We start from the raw sequence: 13,867 nt of genomic DNA, 5'->3' as shown, positions 1-13,867 counted from the left end.
CAAACTTGTCCCACGTGTAAACAACATCAAATTATATATTTGTCGGCAAAATTTCAATGAAGTAGAGATACAAATAGAGATAATATAAATACGTGTGCATAATAGGGCTGCAACTAACGATTATTTTGATAGTGGATTATTCAACTATTCAAATAACAAGGCGTACACATAATTAATGACTCTAATTTTTTCATCGACTTCTAAATGCAGCTTAAGTTATTTCAGGCATGTGCAACAACAAAGAGGACTAATTATTTAATAACTATTTATTTATACTGTAAATGTGCTGTTACAAAAATTAGCCATCTGGGAACACTTGCCACTTTTAGCCCTCTCAATGTGTTGAATTCTATGTTTGATTATTTCGTCAAATGTTGGCTAATTAAAAGACTGTATGTTTAATCTTTTGATACCTCCGCATTGGTGCCTCTCTCTCTCTCTCTACCTGTTGTGTGCGCTTGTGTGTGTGTGCTTTTTTTTAAAGGCATTGCAAATTGACACTACTTTAAAAAGTACTTTAATTGATGTACACAAAGTTTAGCTGGCTGACTTTAGCTAAAATGATAGTTAAAGTTATTTTTCACACATCTTCTGGCGATGTTTTTGCGAGTGACCCAGTTCCGCCCGGAAAAACACAAGTGATAATGTCACGACTATGGTCGACAAGTATAATTGTCGGCAACAAACTTTATTGTCGACATTTGTCGACGAATCGTAGCAGCCCTAGTGCATAATAGGCCAAAAATACTCAACAAATAATGAGTGCAAGAAAAGAGAATCATGAATGAAGGGAAATATACATACCCCCCGAGCAGCGCTATCCTCAGGTTGTCTTTGAACACTCGATTTAGGATATAACCCTGCAGACCGCCTTGCAGCTGCTGACTGTGCCAGAGGCGCAATCCTGCAAGCACTGAGACACATTCATCATGATCCCTGCATAGAGGACAAAAAAGAACGAAAAAGTCACATGATAAATTGACACTGTTGACAACGAAAAGGACTGTCTTTTACATTTTTTTTCAAACAATTTTGGATTTTTTTTCCATTGTGTAATACAGGTCTGATCACAACACTATTAAGCAAATAGTAATTAATGAAACCATACAAGTAAGCAGTCTTCAAGTTCCAACGCCATCATGCTTCTAAGAAGGTTGAATGAATGTGTATTGGTTGAAATGGTTTAAATGTATTTTAAAGATGTAGATAATGGATTTCACTATGTGAAGCGCTTTGAGTCTCTAGATAAAAAGCGCTATATAAATTAAATTCACTTCACTTGACTTATTAGACACTTATGTCTATCTGGACGGATTCTCGCTCATTCAGTAGTACTGAACAATGGCCGAGTGCTGGCGGGCTGCCTAAGATGGAGTTGACTCTCCCGGTTTTTTTGTTGGGTCTGTTTTGTGCACAGTATATATTGTTTGTTGCTTTATTTTCCCGTGCATTTTCCTTTTGTAGTTTTATGTAGAAAAATTCCTAGGGTTGTATCTGCTCTGTGCCCTTTAATGTATTGTATGTCGTTTGTGTTCTTTGATGTTTCCCCCTGTTTTTCATGTTTTGTTTTTGTGGACTTTTTGCATCTGCACTGCAACCTAATAATTTCCACATTGTGGGATAAATAAAGTATATCCTGTCCATACAATGCTAACATTAGCTTTAAAAAACTGGGGCAAAACACAGGAAACTGTCGAAACTCACTAGCATTACCACCCGATTTCATTCGGACCATGAAGATACAGTAATTACCGTATTTTTCGGAGTATAAGTTGCTCCGGAATACAAGTTGCACCTGCCGAAAATGCATAATAAAGAAGGAAAAAAACATATATACGTCGCACTGGAGTATAAGTTGCATTTTTGGGGGAAATTGATTTGATAAAACCCAACACCAAGAATAAACATTTGAAAAGCAATTTAAAATAAAAAAAAATTTGTGAACAACAGCCAGCGTACGTTATATGACGCATAAATAGCCAACTGAGAATGTGCCTGGTATGTTAACATAACATATTACGGTATGAGTCATTCAAATACCGATAACATATAGAACATGCTATACGTTTACCAAACAATCGGTCACTCCTAATTTCTAAATCCGATTAAATCTTTAACGTCTAGTCTCTTACGTGAATGAGCTAAATATTATTATTTGATATTTTACGGTAATGTGTTAATAATTTCACTAAGTCGCTCCTGAGTATAAGTCGCACCCCCCGCCAAACTATGAAAAAAACTGCGACTTATAGTCCGAAAAATACGGTAGATTCCATCGAAACTTTTGTAGGCAAAGATTTATGACAGCATTTTCCAGGAACACTCCTACGAAGATCACAACCCTGTCATGTTCGAGGAGCCTCCACGTCTGAGTGATACCGAGAGCTATGCTGGCGGGAGCTCCGGGTCCTGTTAGGGTTACACAAGCCAGACTGATCAAAGGTCAGAGTTCAAACAAAGAGTGATCCCCAGCCCCGCCAGGTTGGTGGTTGGGCACAGGGATAAAAACCCTGTCCTGCGAAAAGCAATATGTTACGGAAAGAACAATGAATATAACCAAAATGTTCTGGCATGATGGGCCTCCAAAGTCATCAGTAGATTCATCCATGAATGGCAGTGGTGAAAGCTGGAAGGAAGCCACTGGCAGGAATTCAGAAGTCCTAAATACCAAATATAAAACTAAGATTGTTTTTTGGAATGTGAGGATAATGTATGAAAATGGGAAGCTAGCACGTCACATCAGAAAATAGGCATTATTCGATTGATATCCTTGTACTAAGCGAATGTAGATGGACAACATCCGGAAATATCATTACCAACACTGGAGAGACTGTGTTGTAATTATGTTTCATCCAAAGGATGCAACATAATTACAAACCCTGTTTCCATTTGAGTTGGGAAATTGTGTTAGATGTAAGTATAAACGGAATACAATGATTTGCAAATCCTTTTCAACCCATATTCAATTGAATGCACTACAAAGACAAGATAGTTGATGTTCAAACTCATAAACTTTATTTTTTTTGGAAATAATAAATTAACTTAGAATTTCATGGCTGCAACACGTGCCAAAGTAGTTGGGAAATGACATGTTCACCACTGTGTTACATCACATTTTCTTTTAACAACACTCAACAAACGTTTGGGACTGAGGAAACTAATTGTTGAAGCTTTGAAAGTGGAATTCTTTACCATTTTTGTTTTATTAGAGCTTCAGTCGTTCAACAGTCCGGGGTCTCCGCTGTCGTATTTTACGCTTCATAATGCGCCACACATTTTCGATGAGAGACATGTCTGGACTGCAGGCGGCCCAGGAAAGTACCCGCACTCTGTTTTTTACGAAGCCACGCAGTTGTAACACTTGTCTTGCTGAAATAAGCAGGGGCGTCCATGATAACGTTGCTTGGATGACAACATATGTTGCTCCAAAACCTGTATTGACCATTCAGCATTAATGGTGCCTTCACAGATGTGTAAGTTACCCATGCCTTGGGCACTAATGCACCCGAATACCATCACAGTTGCTGGCTTTTGAACTTTGCACCTATAACAATCCGAATGGTTATTTTCCTCTTTGTTCTGGAGGACACCACGTCCGCTGTTTCCAAATATAATTTGAAATGTGGACTCGTCAGACCACCACTGAACATCTTTCCACTTTGCATCAATCCATCTTAGGTGAGCTCGGGCCCAGCCAAGCCGGCAGCATTTCAGGATATTGTTGATGAATGGGTTTGGCTTTGCATAGTACAGTTCTAACTTGCATTTACAGATGTAGCGACCAACGGTAGTTACTGACAGTGGTTTTATGAAGTGTTCCTGAGCCCACGTGGTGATATCCTTTACACACTGATGTCGGTTTTTGATGCAGTACCGCCTGAGGGATCGAAAGTCCGTAATATCATCACTTACGTGCAGTGATTTCTCCAGATTCTCTGAACTTTTTGATGATTTTACGGACTTTAGATAGATGGTAAAATCCCTAAATTCCTTGCAATAGCTCGATGATAAATGTTGTTCTAAAACTGTTCGACAATTTGCTTACATCTTGGTGACCCTCACCCCAACCTTGTTTGTGATTTACTTAGCATTTTATGTAAGCTGCTTTTATACACAATCATGGCACCCAATTGTCCCCAATTAACCTGCACACCAGTGGGATGTTTCAAATAAGTGTTTGATGAGCATTTCTCAACTTTATCATTATTTATTGGCACCTTTCCCAACTTCTTTTTCATGTGTTGCTGGCGTCAAATTCTAAAGTTAATGATTATTTGCACAAAAAAATGTTTATCAGTTTGAACATCAAATATGTTGTCTTTGTAGCATATTCAACTGAATATGGGTTGAATATGATTTGCAAATATATATATTTATATCTAACACAATTTCCTAACTCATATGGAAACGGGGTTTGTACAACCACCAGTACCAAGAAGTGAACAAGTCAGTAAAGGAAAAGGCAAGAACAGAATAAATTAAATAGCTTGATGTAGTAAAGAAAGGAGAAGAAGGGAAAATGTACAAGCTCACCAAACTCATTAGTGGGAAGTATAGAGAAACAACAGATGCACCAATCCTTAAAAAACATGGACAGATTCTTACAACAGATACAGAAAGAGATAGCCCAATGGGCAGACCATTTCAGTGAAGTACTGAGTAAACCAAAACCTCAAACAGAGGCAGTAATTAAAGAAGCAAAAGATGATCTCGACATAAGCATTGACCCCTCATACAAAAATAAAATAATTTCTGCAATTAAGTCTTTAAGAAACGGCAAATTTCCTGGACAGCATAACCTTAATGCAGAACTGTTTAAAATAAATCCAGAGGCTGCTGCAGAGTTTCTTGTACCACTTAAAAAAGCAGTGTGGGAGAGAATGCAAATTCCAGATGACTGGTCTGACGGGATAGTTGTCAAAATCCCCCAAAAAGGAAACCTCAGAAATTGTAATAACTGCCGTGGAATCACTCGCCTCTCGATTCCAAGTAAAATGTATTTGAAGATCATTGTTCAGTTATGACAGACATACAGCTAAGAGAGGAACAAGCAGGGTTTTGCACAGTAAGAGGCTGTATCGACCAAATATTTACACTGTGCAATATCATAGAGCAATGCACATAATGGCAGAGACAGATTTATTTCAATTTTGTTGATTTTGAGAAGGCGTTCTACAGCATCCATAGAGAGAGCTTGTGAAGAATACTTTGATCTTATGGGATACCACAGGATATTGTGTTATCTAGAAAGAGTTTTTAGTCCACCTTTTCATGCATGTGGAAAATAGTAGTATAACATTTGAAACCTTAACCTTACCCCTAACCTAAGTAATAAATATAAATCGTTTGCAGTGCTTACTATGAGGTCTGCTGCACCGCTGCCTCGCTACCTGGTTGTTATCTACCGCCCCCCGGGTCCCTATTCGGACTTTATCAGAGAATTCTCAGAGGTCGTCGCTGAGCTAGTGACGCACGCCGACAATATAATCATAACGGGGGAATTTAATATCCATATGAATACCCCATCGGACCCTCCGTGCGTGGCGCTCCGGACTATAATTGATAGCTGTGGTCTTACACAAATAATAAATGAATCCCCGCATCAGAACGATAATATGATATAGCTAGTGCTTGTAAAGGGGCTCACCACCTTCAAGGTTATGATACTAAAGTAATGTCCGATCATTAACTTATAAAGTTCGAAGTTCTGACTCATTGTCAACAAGCTAATAATAATAACACCTGCTTTAGCAGCCGCAACATTAGTGCTGCCACAACGATGACTCTTGCTGGCCTACTGCCTTTGGCAATGGCACCATTCCCAAATTACGTGGGCTCTATCGATGATGATGATAATAATAATAATAATAATAATAATATAACCTCACTAACAACTTTAACGATGCCCTGCGCGAAACCATTGATAGTATAGCACAACTAAAGCTAAAAAGGGCCCCTAAAATGTGTACCCCATGGTTTACAGAAGAAACTACAGCTCTTAAATTATCATGTCGAAAGCGGGAACGCAAATGGCAAGCAAATAAACTTGAGGTTTTCCATCAAGCAGGGAGTGATATTTTAATAATTTATAAACGCATGCTTACTTTAGCTAAAGCTAAATACTACTCAAATCGCATCCGCCTCAACAGAAACGATCCTAAATATTTGTTTAGTACAATACAGTAGCATCGCTAACCCAACAAGGGACTCATCTAAGTAGCTCCACCCACTCGGCAGATGACTTTATGAATTTCTTTAATACGAAAATTGAACTCATTTGAAAGAAGATCAAAGACCATGCGTCCCAGCTACAACTGGATTTTATTAAGACAGATGCGACTGTATATAAGACAGATATTGCCCTCCAAAATAGTCTCTCTCTTTTTGATTAAATAACAGAGGAATTTCTACGTCGTGTAAATGGGATAAAACAAACAACATGTTCACTTGACCCACTTCCTCGGAAACTTATCAAGGAAGTTTTTGTAATATTAGGTCCATCAGTGCTGAATATTATAAACGTATCACTTTCCTCTGGCACTGTTCCCCTAGCATTCAAAAAAGCGGTTATTCATCCTCTGCCTAACCTCAATCCTGACCTCATGGTAATCTACCCGCCGGTGTCCCACCTTCCGTTTATTTAGAAAATCCTCGAAAAAAAAACTGTTGCACAGGAGCTAAATGAACACTTAGCGTCTAACAATCTCTGTGAACCCTTTCAATCCGGTTTCAGGGCAAATCACTTTACGGAGACAGCCCTCGCAAAAATGACCAATGATCCATTGCTAACGATGGATTCTGATGCGTCATCTATGTTGCTGCTTCTTGATCTTAGCGCTGCTTTCGATACCGTCGTTCATATTTTATTAAGAGCGTATCAAAACACGTATTGGTATGTCAGACTTAGCCTTGTCTTGGTTCAACTCTTATCTTACTGACAGGATGCAGTGCGTCGCCCTTAACAATGTGACCTCAGGCTATGTTAATGTAATGTGTGGAGTTCCCCTGAGTTCGGTCCTTGGCCCTGCACTCTTCAGCATCTACATGCTGCCATGAGGTGACATCATACGCAAATATGGTGTTAGCTTTCACTGTTATGCTGACGACACCCAACTCTACATGCCCCTAAAGCTGACCAACACGCCGGATTTTAGTCAGCTGGAGGCATGTCTTAATGAAATTAAAAAATGGATGTCCGCTAACTTTTTGCAACTCAACACTAAGAAAACAGAAATGCTGATTATCGGTCCTGCTAGACACCAACACCTATTAAATAATACCACCTTAAAGGCCTACTGAAACCAACTACTACCGACCACGCTGTCTGATAGTTTATATATCAATGATGAAATATTAACATTGCAACAAATGCCAATAGGGCCTGTCTAGTTTACTAAATTGCAATTTTAAATTCCCCGCGAAGTGTCGCGTTGAAAACGTTGCGGTATGATGACGCGTATGATGACGGGTGCGTTTGACGTCACCGGTTGTAGCGGACATTATTTTCCAGCCCGATCCAAGCTATAAGTAGTCTGCTTTCATCGCATAATTACACAGTATTCTGGACATTTGTGTTGCTGAATCTTTTGCAATTTGTTGAATTAATAATGGAGAAGACAAAGTACAAAGATGGAGGTGGGAAGCGTTAAGCCTTTAGCCACAAAAAAACAACCGGTGTTTCCTTGTTTAAAATTCCCGAAGATGAAGCTTTACTACGGATCAGAGCGGTCAAGCGAACATGGATCCCGACTACATGTCAACCGTCAGTTTTCGGTGAGAAAATTGTGGAAATAAGTCGCCTCTTACCGGAGACATCAGCGGAGCTTCCGTCCTGCTGCAGCTGCCGTGACTTCCCTCAGAGACTCTGGCGTCAACACACCCGTGGCCACACCCCTCCAACTTTCAGTTACTATTTAATCTCACTAAAACACTAGCAACACAATAGCATATAAGGGATTTTCCAGAATTCTCCTAGTAAATGTGTCTAAAAACATTTGAATTGCTCCCACTGCAATCACCTTTCTTTTTCTTTCTAGTCCTTCACTCTAAATTTCCTTATCCACAAATCTTTCATCCTCGCTCAAATTAATGGGGAAATTGTCGCTTTCTCGGTCCGAATAGCTCCAGGTGCTGCTGGCTATGATTGTAAACAATGTGAGGAGCCCTACAACCCGTGACATCACGCGCACATTGTTTGCTACTTCCGGTAGGGGAAAGGCTTTTTTTATTAGCAACCAAAAGTTGCGAACTGTATCGTCGATGTTCTCTACTAAATCCTTTCAGCAAAAGTATGGCAATATCGCGAAATGATCAAGTATGACACATAGAATGGACCTGCTATCCCCGTTTGAATAAGAAAATCTCATTTCAGTAGGCCTTTAACATTTGACAACCAAACAACTACACACGGTGACTCTGTAAAGAATCTGGGTATTATCTTCAACCCAACTCTTTTGTTTGAGCCACACATCAAGAGTGTTACTAAAACGGTCTTCTTTCATCTCCATACTATCACTAAAATGTGTTCCATTTTGTCCACTAGCGACGCTGAGATCAATATCCATGCGTTTGTTACGTCCCGATTACTGTAATGTATTATTTCGGTACTAAATGCAGCTGCTAGACTTTTGACAAGAACAAGAAAGTTTACGCCTAAATTGGCTCACCTGCACTGGCTTCCCGTGCACTTAAGATGTGACATTAAGGTTTTACTACTTACATATAAAATACTACACGGTCTAGCTCCAACCTATCTTGCTGATTGTATTGTACCATATGTCCCGGCAAGAAATCTGTGTTCAAAGAACTCCGGCTTATTAGTGATTCCCAGAGCCCAAAAAAAGTCTTCGGGCTATAGAGCGTTTTCTATTTGGGCTCCAGTACGCTGGAATGCCCTCCCGGTAACAGTTAGAGATGCTACCTCAGTAGAAGCAGTTAAGTCAAATCTTAAAACTCATTTGTATACTCTAGCCTTTAAATAGACCCCCCTTTTAGACCAGTTGATCTACCGTTTCTTTTCTGCTCTGCCCCCCTCTCCCTCGTGGAGGTGGGGGGGGGGGGGCACAGGTTTGGTGGCCACGGATGTAGCGCTGGCTGTCCAAAGTTGAGACCCGGAGTGAACCGCTCGCTCGTCTGTGTATCGGTTGAGGCCGTCTCTGCGCTGCTGACCTGTTTCCGCTCAGGATGGTCTCCTGCTGGCCCCACAATAGACTGGACTCTCACTATTATGTTAGATCCACTATGGACTGGACTCTCACAATATTATGCTTGATCCACTCGACGTACAATGCACCGGTCGCCCTAGGTGGGGGAGGGGTCCCCACATCTGCGGTCCTCTCCAAGGTTTCTCATTGTCCCCCTGGGTAAAGTTTTTCCTTGCTCTGATGTGGGATCTGAACCGAAGATGTCATTGTGGCTTGTGCAGCCCTTTGAGACAATTGTGATTTAGGGCTATATAAATAAACATTGATCTATTGATTGAAGTTAAGTCAGGAGTTAAGCAGGGATGTGTCATGTCTGTGCTTCTCCTCATACTCACCATTGACTGGGTAACGAGGTGAACAACTGAAGCTCACCCGAGAGGTATCAGATGGTCAATTTTCGCCATGTTGAAAGACCTCGATTTTGGGGATGATCTTGCATTATTATCACATACACACCTGCACATGCAAGCAAAGACGACACACTTGTGTGACTTCACACACAAGTTGGCCTCAAGATCAATGTAGGCAAAACATGCATAATGACTTTAAATAACTCAAATCCATTGGTAGTACAAGTGAATGGAAAATACCACTCAACTACAGAAGAATGCAAGTACCTTGGCAGCATTGTCAGTTGTGATGGGGAAGCAGTAAATTACATTTGAAACCGCTAAAACACAGCCAACATGTCCTTCACAATGTTGAACAGTGTATGTAGATCACAACTGTTTAGTACCAACACAAAGCTGAGACGATACCAAAACTTTGTCCTCTCCACCTTGCTTATGGATCGGAGTCCTGGAGAATGGCGGAGAAAGACCTCAATAAACTCTCAATCTTCCATACAAAGAACCTCAGAGAGCTAGTTCAAAATTTTCGGGCCTAGCAAAATCACAAATGAAGAACTAATCACTCATGACTCACCTAATGTAAACAAGAGGACATGGGAACCATAGTCCTGAGAAGAACATGGACATGGATTGGGCAGAATGGATGCTCTAAATATCACTAATTCAATGGACACCTTAATGGAGGAGAAAGCAGGGACAACCCAAGAACACCTGGCGCAGAATAGTAGAGAGAAAATTTAAGGACTTAAATCACTCATGAGATACTATTCAGAAACTGGCCTAGGACCGACAAAAGTGAAGGACATTTGTTGCTGCCCTACATGCCAATGGAAGCATAAAGGGCAATGGTAAGTAAGTTGCCGGCAACAAGCGGCTCATTTATGTTTTGTTTGTGAATGTCCCAACAGGATGCCGTAGTGTTGTTGTTGAAAGGCTTTGGCAAATAAATGCACACTTAACGGGACGGCGTGGCGCAGTGGGAGAGTGGCCGTGCGCAACTCAAGGGGCCCTGGTTCAAATCCCACCTAGTACCAACCTCGTCACGTCCGTTGTGTCCTGAGCAAGACACTTCACCCTTGCTCCTGATGGGTGCTGGTTGGCGCCTTGCATGGCAGCTCCCTCCATCAGTGTGTGAATGTGTGTGTGAATGGGTAAATGTGGAAGTAGTGTCAAAGCGCTTTGAGTACCTTGAAGGTAGAAAAGCAGGATACAAGTATAACCCATTTATCATTTATTTAAAGGCCTACTCAAATGGGATTTTCTTATTCAAACGGGGACAGCAGGTCCATTCTATGTGTCATACTTGATCATTTCGCGATATTGCCATATTTTTGCTGAAAGGATTTAGTAGAGAACATCGACGATAAAGTTCGCAACTTTAGGTCGCTAATAAAAAAGCCTTGCCTTTACCGGAAGTAGCAGACGATGTGCGCGTGACGTCACTGGTTGTAGGGCTCCTCACATCCTCAGAGTGTTCACAATCATAGCCAGCAGCAGCTAGAGCTATTCTGACCAAGAAAGCGACAATTTTCCCATTAGTTTGAGCGAGGATGAAAGATTCGTGGATGAGGAAATGTAGAGTAAAGGTCGAGAAAAAGAAAAAAGAAAAAAAAAAGTTTAAAAACATTTCAATCGCTCTCACTGCCCTCGCCTTTTTCTTTTTTTTTCTTTTTTTTAGACACATTTACTAGGATAATTCTGGGAAATCCCTTATCTGCTTATTCTGTTGCTAGTGTTTTAGTGAGTTAAATAGTACCTTAAAGTCGGAGGGGTGTGGCCACGGGTGTTTTGACGCCAGAGTCTCTGAGAGAAGTCACGGCAGCTGCAGGAGGATGCTGGCTCCGCTGATCTCCGGTAAGAGGCGACTTATTTCCACAATTTTCTCACCGAAAACTGCCGGTTGACATGTAGTCGGGATCCATGTTCGCTTGACCGCTCTGATCCATAGTAAAGCTTCACCTCTGGGAATTTTAAACAAGGAAACATCGTGTGTTTGTGTGGCTAAAGGCTAACCACCTCCATCTCTCCATTATTAATTGAACAAATTGCAGATGTCCAAAATACTATGTAACTGCGCGATGAAAAGAGACGACTTTTAGCCGTAAGTAATGCGGGGCTAATATGTCCCCTCCAACCAATAACGTCACAAACACGCGTCATCATCGCGTCATCATTCCGCGACGTTTTCAACAGAAAACTCTGCGGGAAATTTAAAATTGTAATTTAGTAAACTAAACCGGCCGTATTGGCATGTGTTGCAATGTTAAGATTTCATCATTGATGTATAAACTATCAGACTGCGTGTTCAGTAGTAGTGGGTTTCAGTAGGCCTTTAATAAAGAGTATGCTATAATTATTAACGTATCGTTGTTATCTGGGTATTCTTTTGTTTTAATTTGGAGAGATTTGGAGTGTTTTTTTAATGATAGAAGACAAAACATCTGTTTTGCGATCCACTTTTGGTTTATGAGACATCACACGGGTTAACTTTGTGCTACTATTCTGCTTGAAGCGAGAACAGCCTGTAGGTTTAATGTGCTCACTTGAATAGCTTAGTTGCTCACACAGCAATGTGTTTTATAAAATTCAGATTGAGGTATTGTGTTTGTAATGGAAAAAGACATTACTGTGTCTTGTATTGTAGTCAGCATTTAAGCTAGTGATTAGCGCAGTACCTTCTTCCCCAGGAAATAAGCAATATCACTGGGAATGTTTTAAGTTTGGCAATCAATCACAGTTTTGTGAGAGCTAATGCGTTTTTTCATAATTCCCGTAATAGTTACATCCTTTTGTATATTTAAAAAAAAAATGCTAATGTTAGCCTGCTTATTTTCCGCGCGCACTTCTGCCCTCTGATAACTTCACTGCTTGACTTGTTGATGTTTTTTGCGAATTAACATCTAATTTAAAACATCTGTATGCACGAACAACACTTAAAGCCTTTAGCATTTCAGTATGTGGAATTAAATTATGGAATGCATTGAAGTAAAACAATGCACTATTATGATACAATTTAAGAAACTGTGAGAAACTTTAAGAAAAGTGTTCAAAAAGTACAAAGAAGAAGAATCTTGATAAACATCTTGAACATTATTTTTTTTAAATAGATAATGTTATTCATCTCATAGGTGAACCATACATTACTTTATCGATTTATGATAACTTTAATTATTGTTTATTTGGGTATTTAATAATTATTTACTTACCCATTGTATAGTTCTTTATCTATGTACTCATTTAATGATTCACAGTTGTGTTACAAATACAAAACAAACACATAGGATAAAACTGCTGTTTCTTCCTACCCCTTTTCGGACATGCTGTAAAGAAACAACTGAAGATGTGTTAAGTATCACATTGTAATTTTATGCATGTTCGAAATTAACTGACACCAACCAACCAACCAACCAACACATTCTCGCCACAAGTCTCTGTGCTATTTTTATTGAGCAAGGCTGTAGAATAACCCACCCTGGGACCAAATAACGTGCTAAAATTTAGCAAAAATCTATCCGACTTTCGTATGACTTGGGCTTTTTGGAACAAACCCCAAGGTACCACTCGGCAAGTATATTGTTAGAATTTTATTGATACCAATACCAATATCAATAATTTAATATCGATACCAGTATTCATCGGTACGATATTTAATTGGTGTAAATGAAGATGCAAAAAAGAGGACTATCTTAATTACAATTTTTATTAGCACATGAGGTTGTACACCACCTACATCTTGTAGCATCTCACAGCAGAGAAGTCTTCAATCAACATCTGCTTTTTCTATTTTAAACAAATGAACTATGCATGGTGCAATGCATTCATGTCACCATCTTAAAAAGACCACACAGATCCATCATTGTGTTTCTAATAATTACAATTACACTCAGGTGGGAATTTTATTTTTGTATAGCATTCATGTGCATATCAATATACAATATAAATCAACACAATAAACTAGCATGTTCAGTGGGTGTACATTTTGTAACAATACAAATTATTATTTGTGTTCATGTTGCACACGTACGTATTTGAGTGACATATCGGAGGCAATATTAAGTGTTGACAGTTATTGCTGTCTGTACAGTGTGAACTATATAAATGAAAAAACTCAATGAGCACGTGTAATGCTTGATCGTCCAATTTATAGAGTCAAGGGACAAAATGAACTGAAACACATTTAAGCAGAGTGTTTTGATGCCACATAAACGGGGTGTGATGGAGTGACGTCAGACAGCTACTTAATAGAGACCTGTCAGCGGATTACTATATTACTGGGCGGTATAGCTCGGTTGGTAGAGTGGCCGTAGCAGCAAC

At 39.8% G+C, this 13,867-nt stretch overlaps 1 protein-coding gene across 2 annotated transcripts in view; it reads right to left on the bottom strand.

Annotated features, from left to right (window-relative positions):
* Window positions 1–13,867, bottom strand: part of gtf2h4 (general transcription factor IIH, polypeptide 4) — a 58,832-nt gene that overhangs the window by 37,081 nt on the left and 7,884 nt on the right. Inside the window, exons 4-5 of one of the 2 annotated variants that reach the window (XM_061908307.1) lie at window positions 9,576–9,659; window positions 805–936 (exon numbers count right to left, since the gene is read on the bottom strand). In XM_061908307.1, coding sequence (XP_061764291.1) covers window positions 805–936; window positions 9,576–9,659 — 216 coding nt within the window. The remainder of the gene's footprint in view (window positions 1–804; window positions 937–9,575; window positions 9,660–13,867) is intronic. The other variant, XM_061908308.1, reaches the window with a different exon arrangement.

The sequence above is a fragment of the Nerophis ophidion genome, linkage group LG08 (genome assembly GCF_033978795.1).
Source record: "Nerophis ophidion isolate RoL-2023_Sa linkage group LG08, RoL_Noph_v1.0, whole genome shotgun sequence".
Lineage (NCBI taxonomy): Eukaryota > Metazoa > Chordata > Actinopteri > Syngnathiformes > Syngnathidae > Nerophis > Nerophis ophidion.
This window is presented reverse-complemented; position numbering and strand designations above follow the sequence as displayed.